This window comes from Acomys minous, assembly GCF_964271855.1.
Source record: "Acomys minous genome assembly, chromosome: 8".
NCBI classification, from domain to species: domain Eukaryota; kingdom Metazoa; phylum Chordata; class Mammalia; order Rodentia; family Muridae; genus Acomys; species Acomys minous.
The window spans coordinates 35986473-35999273 of NC_140489.1; the positions used below are offsets into that span (position 1 = coordinate 35986473).

The following is a 12801-nucleotide window of genomic DNA, read 5'->3' on the forward strand; positions in this document are numbered from 1 at the left end:
TAGCTGCGTCAGAGCACTATGCTTCAGGTGGGTGGAGACAGATCAGGGCCCGAAGCTGCTCACATGTGAAGTGTGCCCGGCAGTTGGACTCCGCTCTGCCTGTATGTTTCTTGTCCCACACTCTTTCCTACATTGGCAGCTAATGTGTATTGTGTCCGGTGCCAGGACTCAGCTCTGCCTGTCTGCTGGTTCTCCCAGATCTGGTAAGCAGCAGACGGGAAGTGAGGCCCCAAAGCTGCACAGATGTCTCACAGGCTTTCTTAAGATGGCGGCTAATGTGGGTCGTCCCCGAGGCTTTTTCTGTAGGTTAGCTGGGTGGCAAGGGGTCAAACCTACCCGTGCTCCACATAGTGTGGATCTATCTCACCTGGGGATCAGCAGCACTGGTGTTTTGTAGTTCTCAGTTTGGTCTTTAGGTCGCTGTGCAGCCCCGGTCGTCCTGCTGATCAGAAGTGGTGTGTGATTGGTGCCACCATCTTGGATCTCTCCCCTTAAAGGATATTCCTGTTTCATATCTTCCTGCAGGCTTTAGTCACTCTGATCTATATATGCTGCATGTAATGAAAAAGAAAATACCAGTGGCTTCTCCAGCACACGTTTCACTCAGTAAGGCCTTGCTCTCTAAACTCACATAGGCAAGCAGCCACACTCTTCCCATGACTGCCTTGAACCTCATCCCAAGAATTAATAGTTTCCAATACAGGTCTGTCTCAAACACACTGGAGAGGGGTCCGTAAAGCCACAACACTCACTACTTGATCTGGATAATTTGAGTCAGGTTGAAGAAGGAAAATTAAGTTTTTCTTTAAGGATTGAAGAAATAAAAAGAACTGACAGCTGTTATAAGATCCCAACAGCAATTATCCCAGAGTGTAGATAGACTAGAAAAGTTATGTCTGTAATTTTAACAAAATAGAGTCTATGGACCGTGATATCTTGAAATCTGCTCTTTTTTCCTTGCATCTGAGTTACTACAAGTTTTCTTGATGCATTTACCTCTGTAGTAATTTTCAGTTACTTAACGACGTGCAGTCGAATTATGCACCCAGTTCCCTACACCTAGGCATGTAGGGTGTTCCCCAATTGACAAGCCAACAATAATGTAAGAGTCACTCTTGAATACTAAATTTGTTTACCTGGAATTTTTTCCTAGATTTGTTTTTTTTTTTCTCCCAAGTCTTGTTCACTCTTGGTAATAATTCATTTGTAAGAAAAAAATTAAATACCCCAATTTGAATATTCCATGTGCTTCTTGTAGACTCAACTGACACAAAATGTTTACTCTGTGTGAAGGACATTGTATCCTTTATTTAAATGGGCTGGAGGTTTGGAAGATTAATATTATCATTCTCTTTTTAAAAAATGAGGCTCAGCTCTTAGAAGTAAAATAGTATGTCCGAGATCGTGGATAGATAGTAATGGAACTAAAATTTGAGTTCTTACTGAATTCAAAGTTTAGGCATGTTTCTGAAAAGATTCTATTATTTAAGTTTGTGTGCATCCAGTAATACTTAGAATCTGTGATATGAAGAAATGGCCATAGATAATTCCCAATGAGAGAGAATTTGCAAAATGAAGGATCGTCCACTAGCCAGAACTTTATATAACTAAAAGTGTTACCATTTATCTGAAGCCAAGAGGCATTTCCAGTTTCTTTTGGACTTGAGAACACACAGTTTGTACATGTGGAGAAGGTTGATGGTTGCTCAACCCCAGTGCCTGTCCACAGCTCTTCTATAAGGTCTTTATTCATGAGTCTTGCTCCTGTTTTTGACAGTTATTAAAAATTAATGCTTATACCAATATATTTAAACTACATCCAAAACCACTTGTCTTAATTAGCTTTTTGACACTGCAATGACTATTTCAGAGAAATAATATACAATGAAAATAAAGGTTTATTTAGGCTCATGATTTCAGAGGCTTTTGTCCATTGTCTGTCAGCTGGCTCCATTCCAATGAGTTCGTGGTGAAACAAAAGGCCATGGAGGCAGCAGCATGCGATAGAGGAGGCTGTTCACATCATCACAGCCAGTAAGTATAGAGTAAGGCAAAGAGGGACTTGGAGCAAGTTAGACATGCCTCCAGTGCCCTCTTCTTCCTCCAGGTCCCACCTCTGAAAATTCCTATCTCCTTCCAATAATGTTACCAGAATATAAATCCATCCATGAATTAATCCATTGGTTAGATCAGCACCTTTGGATCTAAATAGCTTTTACTGGTTAGACCTGTCAGCTGTGAACAAAGCCTTCAGTGCACACGTCTTTACAGGGTGATGGGGAAACAGTATACACAAACCATAGCAATATTTAAGAACACATGACACACTCTCTCTTACCCGGGGTGCTATGGGATATAGATTTTAGTTTGTTCATTTTCACTCACTGTTTAGTCTAAATCTCTACAACTTCTAGAAAGGCAAACATCTACCAAATGGAAGCACACGTATTTTATCCGAGCCTCACTGGTCAACTATTTAAAAAAAATGATCCAAACTTTATTATAAAGAGTGTACAAATAAAAACCATAACACAATAAAGCTATCCAGATCCAAAGGCTAAACATCTCAATGAACTTCTGCACAGTTAGAACAGCTATTCTGAAGCTATGGAGCATCACATTGGATGTTACACTTTCATTATCCAATATACTTTCATGCATTTATCTACCACACACACACACAAAAAAAACCCACAAGAAAACCCAGTACACAGTTAAAAAAACTTAGGTTTATAACCTCTTTTATGACTCAAGTGTCCATTACCTGTGCTCCGTCTTTCCTCATCACTTACTCTTTACCCCTTCTCTATTTTGTGCCTGCTCCATTGTACCCAAAGGCAAATTTTTTTGGTGTGTGTGCTAGAGTACTCCCCTCCACCTCTCTCTCACATACACAGACACAAACACGTATGTTAGGCTAGAATTTGCATATGAAGGAGATTTCTTTCTGAGACTATGTGACCTTGCATGATATTATACATTCCGAGTATACTCATTTTCCTGAAAATAGGATTTTATGTTTCTTTAGAGCTGAATAATTGTCCATTTTGTATGTGTGCCAGATTTTCATTTTTCCATTCCTCAGTTGATAGACAACAAGACTGCTTTCATTTCCTTGCTGTAGTAAATAAAACACAATAAACATGGGAGGTGCACACAAGCTCTCTGGTGGATTATCTAGTTCTCTGGGCATGTGCCTAGGAGTGAAATAGCAAGGCCATACGGTACTTCTAGTTATAATTTAAAAAATATCTCCACATTTATTTTCACATTGGGTTTATTCATTTGTACCTCGACCAATAAATAAGAGTTTCTTCCTCAAAGACTCTGAAGAGTTTAGAGGAAAACACAAAGAAACAATTTAAACAAAATTGGCAAAGAGCTTAAGGAAAGCAAACACTTGAGTGATGCCCAAGAAAACACAAACCTAAGGCTCATGGGAATGACCAAAACAAAGACTTGAGAATAGAATTCAATCAGGGGATATAAACTAATAGGTTTTTCACCTATACAATACGTCAATTCAAGACAAATCAAGAGTATAAAGGCAAGTTTATTGAGAGGCAGCTCTCAGGCAGGTTCAACAATCTCACATTGTTGAACAATCTCATCTTCAGAGTCTTTGATGAGGTTTATGATTGTTCTTTTAAGTTTTCTGTCCTGTAGTTCACTTAGGGTGGTTCTCATTGGCCAGCATTTCTGCAGCATTGGTAAGTTTTAGAGAAGATTTTGGGCTTGCTCTTTCATGTCATTGGTATTCTTGTGAGGAGATCTGGACGTGTAGACTTCCTTAGTTTCTTCTGAGTTTGTTGTTGTTATAGACAGCTCTACTGCTGTGAAGAGACACCATGACCACAGCAATCCTTATAAAGGAAAGCATCTAACTGAGGCTTACACTTTCAGAGGTCTAGACGATTATCCACATGGTGGGGACCATGGTGATACACAGGAAGACGTGGTAGCTGAGAGTCCTACATCTGTATCCATAGTCAGGAGGAGGAAAAGGAGAATTCCACTGGGCCTGGCTTGGGTTTCTGATTCCCTACAGCCCACTAGCTTTGTCCTGAAAGTAAATTAACTTGGCTTAAGAAGGAACTCTTTATCCTTGCCCTTTAGTGCCCCATCTCCATATTCCTATCTCTTCAGGCCCTATCTTCTCTTGGTGTTGACCTTTCTCTCACTCTAATGGGTTAGCATACTCAGGTCCTCAGAAGCAATAGTTGACCTTTCTAAGCCCCTTTTCTTCCTCAAATCTTTTATTAATATTTAAAGACCATCTACTAAAAACTTTATTATAAAGGTCTTGACCAATCATGTCTTTACTTAACCTTTAATAAACAAGCAGGGATCACAAACAGGGATCATGGCTCCATCTCTCAAGGACTGACATAGTCATTCTGGATATTATTCCCACTGGATCTCACCAGGTAGAAGAAAAGCTCCAAGGGCTTTGCCTCAAGGGGATCACTCACAGAAGACTTGAGTATTTTTCCTCAAGATAGGTAACATGGCTCCCACCACATTTCCCTGTGATCAGCCATTGCCTCTGGTTCTTAGTGTTTCTGCCCTCTTTTTGTGGGTGGAGGGGATACGATGTCCCACTTAGGTCTGAGTGGTCTCTTGGTCTCTGCCCTGTGGCCACTTGTGGGCCTCTGTGTTAATCTCCACCTGTTAATAGAAGAGCTACCGCTTTTTTGAATATGGATATTGGTTGGTTTGAGTTTTGCTCCTCAGAACTCCTATGGAGTTTGGGTTCATTCTTGGTGTTAATATTGGGGGTGGGGTGGATCTTGAAGTTTCCTACTATGACATTTTACTAATGCTGTCACCAAAGTAGCAGAGTCATCCTACCTGTAACCCACAGACAGCCGCGGGCAGAGGCACGAGTGGAATCCTTGTATTGCCCTCCACTCAGGGATTTGGTGATAGGCAAAAGCCGTAGGCTAACACTGTTCAAAACAAAACACCTGCTTTATGGCTCCTCTCCAGTCTTCAGAATATAAAGGTTAAGGGAAGTGAAAGCAGCAAGCCATTTCAAGGCCTGGCCTTACCCCATGTGGTCAGATGGATCCTGGAGGTTCATATTGTTGGCACCTTGCTCCTCACCATCTTCTGTACTTCTTCATGGTCATCTCTCTGTGTGCTTGGGTTCAAATGTTCCCAGGGATTCTAAGACAATTGGCTATTGTCTATTCATCTCATTCTTGCATTATTCTTATTGCTATATGGGCTTGTGGACAAAGCCTCTGAATATAAAAACACGAGTAGCGAGTCTATGCTCAGCTATTAATAGCATGTATGTGGAGATTTTTAACAATAGGCAATTAAAAAAAAACCACAACTCCCTATGTACCCAATGAGCATCTTGGTCTTCATGTGGGTCTCCTAGTAAAGGGAGGTAGGGATTGTCTCTGACAAGGACTTTTTTTGTGTGTCCTTTTTGATCACTTGCCCTGTGGCCCCCGAGGAAGAGGATGCTCCCAGCCCTGATGTGAGTTGATGTGCTCGGTGGGTTAGTGGAGGGGCACCCCTTTTCTAAGGGATAGGGTAGGGTGGTTAAGGGGAAGAGGGAGGGAGAGTGAGATTGGGAGAAGAGGGAGGGGACTATGATTGGGATGTAAAGTGAAAAAATAGATTAATTAAAGAATAATCCCACGGTGTGGTGTACTATAGTGTCCTGCTCTCTATCCTTTACCATTCTCTACTGTTAGTAAAAGTTCATGTTTTAAAGAAAGATGTTTCAAGCTGGTGACTCACACTTATAATCTCAGAACTGTAAGGCAGAGAGAGGAGGGTCACTGCAGATTGAATACCAGCCTGGCCTGCATAGTGAGTTCTAGGTTAGCCTGAGCCACAGCACTAGAGCTTATATTAAGAACAAAACAAAACAAAAATCTGTTTCATATAAAAGATGACATCTGGCTACTGAGTACCTAGAAGATTGTCAGCATGTCTTATTATCAGTACTGAAACCTTCTGAAACATAACTGTACATGTTGACATACTACATGCGGTAGCAAATGGTCACTGGTTAAAGGAGAAAGCATAGGAAAATAGGGGCTGTAGAGATAGCTCAGTTGGTAGAATGCTTGTCACACAAGCCTAGGACTGGAGTCAGATTCCCAATACTCATTCTAAAGTCCAGAGGTGCTGGAGTCTGTCTATAATCCCAACATTGATGTGGTGACATCAGATAGAAGATCACTGGCCAACCAGTCCTGCCAGATTGCTGAGCTCCAGGTTCAGTGAGAGACTGCTTCAAGAGCTAGCTGCAGAGAGAGAGGGAGAGGGAGAGGGAGAGGGAGAGGGAGAGGGAGAGGGAGAGGGAGAGGGAGAGGGAGAGAGAGAGAGAGAGAGAGAGAGAGAGAGAGAGAGAGAGAGAGAGAGAGAGAGAGAGAGAAAGATATGTGTTATCAACTGCTGGCTTCCATGGGCATTAGCACACATATGGATATGAACATTTTCACACACATATATGTATACCATAAACACACACATATGCATGCAGAAAGAAAACTAGACTCTCAAAGCATGGATGAGGAGATATAAGAAAACAGATTGAATCCGTCCTCAAGGCTAGAGAGATGGCTCAGTGCTAAAAGCTGGTACTGCTCTTATGGAGGACCAGAGTTTTAGTTCTCAGCACCCATGTCAGGTAGCTCTAAATTATTTGTAATTCTAGCTCCAGGGGATCCAGTGCTTTTGGTAGATGTCTTAGTTTTATTTCTATTGCCTGTGATAAAACATCATGACCAAAAACAATTTGGAGAGAGAAGGGGAAAGTCGAGGAAGGAACTCAAACAGGACAAGAACCAGGAAACAGGAGCTTCAGGTAATTTAGTGGAGACATTTTTCCCAATTGAGGTTTCTTTACTTACTGATTCTAGCTTGTGCCAAGTTGTCATAAAACTAAGCAGGACAGTAGGATAGTCAGTTTTACAATATTGGTTCTTCCAACTCTTGAACATGGGAATCTTTAATATCTCCCTCAATTTCTATTTTATTGTCTTAATATTTCCATTATAGAGGTATGCCCCCATATTTATCTATTTATTTATTTATTTTGTGTGTAACTACATGAAAGAATATATACCTGATTATGTTTGTCATTGGAATATAGAAAAATCTACTGATTTTTGTGTGTTCGCTTTGACTCATCAGACTCCGCCAGAAGTATTTACCAGTTCTAAGAGTTCTTTTATCTTTAAGGCCTCCTGTGTACAGAGTCACATCGAGGAAGAACACTCTCACTTTTATTATTTGTATCTCTTTTATTCCTTTCTCTTTTCTTATTGTTCTAGGTAAGAGTTGAAGCTATTGAGCAGAAGTGAAGAGAGTAGACACCTTTATCTTGCTCCTGGTTATCCTGGAAACATTGAGTTTTTCTCTACTTAGTGTGATGTGAGTTACAGGTTTATTGTATTCAGCCTGGATGCATTGTCTGATTCTTGCCTTTCCATGCCTTTATCGGGAAAGGATTATAGATTTTATCTACAGCTTTTCTGCACTTATTGAGATGATCATGTAATTTCTCCTTTTGAATCTACTTATGTGTAAAGTACATTTACTGATTTATATGCGCCAAACCAAACCTGTATCACTGGAATGAAACTAAAGTTATCATGATGAATAATATTTTTTTCCTTTGAGACAGGGCTTCTCTGTGTAACAGCCCTGGCTCTCCTGGAGCTCTCTTTGTAGACCAGACTAGCCTTGAACTCCTGAGTTCTGTGACTAAAGGTGTATGCCACCATGCCCAGCGATGATGAATAATCCTTTTAATGAAACATTAAATTCAATTTCAAGTATTTTATTGACAATTTTTGCATCTATGTTAATCAAGGAGATGGATCTAAAATAGTACCCCTCTTCTTCCTCTTCTTCCTCCTCCTTTGTGTCTTTGTCTGGCTTTGGTATGAAGGTAATACTGGGTAATAAGAATAGCGTGGAGGGTTCAATTTTGAAAGAGACTCTGAATATTTTAAACTTTTTAAAGAGTGGGACTTTTCAAGTTATTTAATAGTTTATATTGAAATAATAGTATTCATATGCTATCTCGGAGACAAACGAGAAAGAAGAAGTTCTAGTTGAATAGTGAGGTTATCTTTGTGTTAAGTTGACCAGTGTTTAATTACGCTGGCTAGTTTCATGTCAACTTGACACAAGCTGGAGTCATTTTGGAAAAGGGAACCTCAACTCAGAAAATGCACTTCTAAGGTTGGCCTATTTTTGATTAATTGATGTGAGAGGGCCCAGCTCACTAGGTGATACCACCTCTGAGACATTGGTCCTGCATGCTCTAAGAAGGAAGGCTGAACAAGCAGTGGAGTGCAAATCAGTAAGCCACACTCCTCCATGGCCTCTCACAGGTCCCTGCCTCCGAGTTCTTGTCCTGTTTGAGTTCCTGCCCAAACTCCCTCCATGATAGAATGTAACCTGAGGGTTGTAAGCTGAGACAAACCATTTGCTCCCTAGGTTGATTTTCTTCATGGTGTTTTTATCACAGTACTAGAAACCCTAGCTAAGACAGACTCCAACTAAGTAGAGGAAAAAGAGAGAAACGAAGGAGGAAAGCTAAGTCAGTAATTTTCTGTAGTGAGTTGAACCTATATACGTGCAATCCAGTGCTAAAATGGTATTTAAAAGGAAAGGAAGGTGTCTTCTGAGATGTCAGTGATGTGTGAATGATGTAAAAAAGCTAAACTAAGACACTTCATTAGACACTCATTTGAAGTGTACCAAGCATGCACTTGGAAACAAACACTTAAAAGATGGCATTTTCTTGGTGGTCACCATGTAGGAATACTCGACTCTTATTGCCCATCACTCCAGACATGTCCCTACATGCCCTGTTACACCACACATCAGGAAATTGCTGTTTGCTGCACTAATCCCCTCCATTGGTCTGCATTGTTATCCGGCTCCTTTCAAATGAAATCACTTATAGAGAATAATCTTTGGTCTGCTTCCCTCCCCAGTCATGTTCTCTGTAAGATTCACATACACCATTGCAGATGTTAGAAATTGGTTGATGTTAATGAAGAGAATTATTCAATGGAAACGTGTAGCTATCATTGATTTAGGGATGGCTCTATTTTGAGGATTTAGAATAAGCTTAGAAAAAGTGATGCTATGATCATTAGGTAAGAATATATTTGTAGCTTTTTGAAGATTGGTATCACTCACTTGAATTTGATAAGAAACTATGTTTTGCAACCGGAAGTTTCCTTTTCATGACATCTATGGACTATATCACTTCTAGTTGGTTTTACTTATTTTAAATTTTTATTGAAAAAATTTATACAGTGTATGCCATGGTTTTCCTTTCTCCAGTTTTCTCCAGATCCTCCCATCTCCTCCCACTTACCTCTGTGCCCCTTCTCTCTTGGAAAAAAATAGACAAACAAATAAGAACTTAAAAATACAAAGGAAAAGCCTCTATTTTTCCTTTGTGGTGGTGCACGCCTCTAATCCCAGCACTCAGGAGGCAGAGGCAGGAAGATCCCTGTGAGTTCAAGGCCAGCCTGGTCTATAAAGTGAGTCCAGGACAGCCAGGGCTACACAGAGAAAAAGCTTGTCTCAAAAAACCCAAACAAACAAACAAACAAAAACAAAGAAAAAAGCCCCAGAGGAAACGGACAGGCACACACACACACACACACACACACACACACACACACACACACACGCATCATAACACCACAAAATCAGAAAACATATAAGCAAAAGGCCAGTAAGACCCAAAAAATGCCCAAATAAAAGCTATTTCTGTAAACAATAATTTTTCCCACAAGATCCCTAATAGAGGAGCATTTACCATCTTACTAATGTTTGTTTCTTGACATAATTAAATGTTCATCCTGTCCTAAAACCCAAAAGTTCTTTTTTCTCACTCATATTTTTACATTTGAATATGTTTTAATACAAATATATATGTATTCCATCAAGTACCTCTCACTTTTTGCCCTTCCTGGGGCTTCTACCATAGGCTCTCCAGGTCACTGAGCACACAATGCTTGGATGAGCACCGCATTGTTATGTAATAGCCTCTCTTTTTAGTTCCTTGAGGTTGTAAGTCTATTGCCTCACTCTGCTCTCCTCATGCCCCAGTTTGAACTTTGATATTTTAATCCCATCTGCCTCCTAGGGGGCTACATTTGCTTTGGTCCATGGCTCCCTTCCTTAGGTCATCTACCTGGACTGAGGCCCTCCTAGGAGGTGCTCTCTGGTTGTCTGTGCTGTGGGTACTGCTGTCACCTGTCTGCTGTTCCCGTGGCCCACCAAAATGGCGCTTCATGACCTCTGAAGTTGTGATTCCCAGGAAGGTTCCCCAGAGAATGGGTGGAAGCAATATGCCAGACCAGGTCGCTTATAGCATGCGCTTTAGGGGACAGAGACACGTGATCCACATGAAACTCAAGAGGAACATGATTCCTGAAAATGTTCCTGTATACACTACTAATGACCAAGGAGCTGAGCAGGAGGATCACCCCTTTATTCCTCGGGATTGTTACTTCTACAGCTACCTGGAAGGGGTCCCTGGGTCCCTAGCTACACTAGACACCTGCAAAGGAGGCCTGAATGGCATGGTGCAGGTAGATGATTCCACTTATGAAATCAAGCCGTTGGCAACTTCTTCGAAATTTGAGCATGTCATTTCTCTGATTGCGGTGGACGAAAGGTCACGTAAGTCTAGAAAGTGTAGAAATGAGGATGTGGTAGAGGGAAGAGAACCCCCAGAAGAGATGAAATTTGCTGGAAGTCCCAGAGCAGCCCCAACGTATTTGTGGCGTGTCCATACGAAGAATCTGAGAGTGCACTACACGGTGACTCATTCATTACACCAAATCACTAGGAATTTTACTTACTCACTCGAGATGGTACTGATAATAAACAGCATCTCAGACAGCATTTATAAACTAACTGGCTTGGGTGTCTATGTAATTGCGGTGTGTATATGGGAACACAGTGACTCGCATGACCTAAGCAGGTGGTTCCATGACGGTTCAGAGTATCTACAAAATTTTGGCATGTGGAAATCCAGATTTCATACAGAGATACCGAGCTCCGTTTCAGTTATTTTTACAGGAAATAAAGTTGCAAATGCCGATTACCTATCCAATCAGGGGTCTTTGTGCCACAGTGCCAATTCAGTAGTGTATGTGTATCTACAACATCGCCATTCCTTTCTGGCTGCAAGTCTGATGTCTCACGCAATAGGTCACACTTTGAGTATAACGCATGACACACCCGGCTGTGTTTGTTTCAGAAGAAGCAGTTGTGTCATGAATGAACATCCTTCTCTTCTGGATATGTGGAGCAATTGTTCTTTCATTGAGATACATACTAGGATCCATGGCTGGGATAGTTGCCTGAGTTCAATTCCCGAGCCGTATAATAATTTTAAATACGAAGTTCCCCGTTGTGGAAATCTAGTGGTGGAGTCGAAAGAGGAATGTGACTGTGGCTCCTTTAAAAACTGCACCCATAACATGTGCTGTACAACCACTTGCACATTTACTCAGGGCAGTACTTGCGATGTAGGAGGTTGCTGTATCAATTGTAACTATGCAGAAGCTGGCATGAGGTGCAGAGACAAACAAGGCATTTGCGATCTGCCAGAATACTGTAGCGGAACAGCAAATCATTGCCCAGAAAATAGTTACATCATGGATGGAACTCCTTGCTCACCACTAGCAGTTTGCATGTCAGGGAACTGCAGCGACCGTAATCTGCAGTGTCAAGCTCTTTTTGGATACCAAGTAAAGGATGCTTCACAAACATGCTATGAAGTATTAAATCGCAAAGGTGACCGATTTGGAAACTGTGGGCTTAAAATACTGCTTTCAGGAAGCAAGCCTATCAAATGTCAAGATGACGATATCTATTGTGGACTCCTACACTGTACTGGTGTCACTCGTATCCCTGGTGGAGGTGAGCACTCTACATTTCATCACATAAAGGTACGCGATGTTAAAGAACACCAGTGCTTTGGGTATGATGTACACCATGGGGCAAATATTCCATCTTATGGGCTTGTAGTGGATGGTGCAACCTGTGGCCCTGGGAAATACTGTAAAGCACAATCGTGTGTTTTTCATCAAACCCTGAATTATGCATGCAACATTAGCAAATGTAACTTCAAAGGGGTGTGTAACAACCATGGCAATTGTCACTGTGTGCAAGGTTGGGAACCACCAACGTGTGAACTAACAGGAGCAGGTGGTAGTGTGAACAGCGGTCCTCCACCTTCCACTGAGAAAAGGTTTCAAATCGAAATACATGTGAGTGTAAACAGGATCTTACTTGTTTTATTTACTCGTATGGTTCTCATCTTGGCTTCCCTTCTTTTTGGTGGAATTGTAAGAGCAGCCATAGTTATAGAGACCAAACAAGTGAAAGAAAATCCTCCTGGAAACTAATTTCCTTCCATACTAATTGGAGCTACACAAGAAACAAAGTCCACAGCAATTACTACAAGAAATTGTCAACGATTCCCCCTGACGAGCACATAACAATTCACAACCTTGAGGCTTTCGTCTTGAAATAAAATTAATGTGGAATTAGCATTGTGTCTCTGGGTTAAGATTTGCTTTCTATGATTTCTTAAAGTTGATCACACTCTCCTCCCCAATTGTGTGTGTGTGTGTGTGTGTGTGTGTGTGTGTGTGTGTGTGTGTGTATTTGTAAATGTGAGTGCAGCTGTTTGTGAGGTCACAGTGGGATTCTCCTGGAGCTGGAGTTACAGGTGGTTGTGGGTCACACAGCATGGGTGTTGGAAACCAATCTCAGGTGTAAAAG

The 12801-nt window shown here is 41.2% G+C and overlaps 1 protein-coding gene across 1 annotated transcript; it reads left to right on the forward strand.

The window, feature by feature from the left end:
• Window positions 1-10078: 10078 nt before the first annotated feature.
• Window positions 10079-12557, forward strand: LOC311603273 (disintegrin and metalloproteinase domain-containing protein 29-like). The gene has a single exon (XM_084792280.1). It carries the CDS (start codon window positions 10170-10172, stop codon window positions 12420-12422), a length of 2253 nt encoding a protein of 750 aa, XP_084648406.1. The 5' UTR covers window positions 10079-10169; the 3' UTR covers window positions 12423-12557.
• Window positions 12558-12801: the final 244 nt, after the last annotated feature.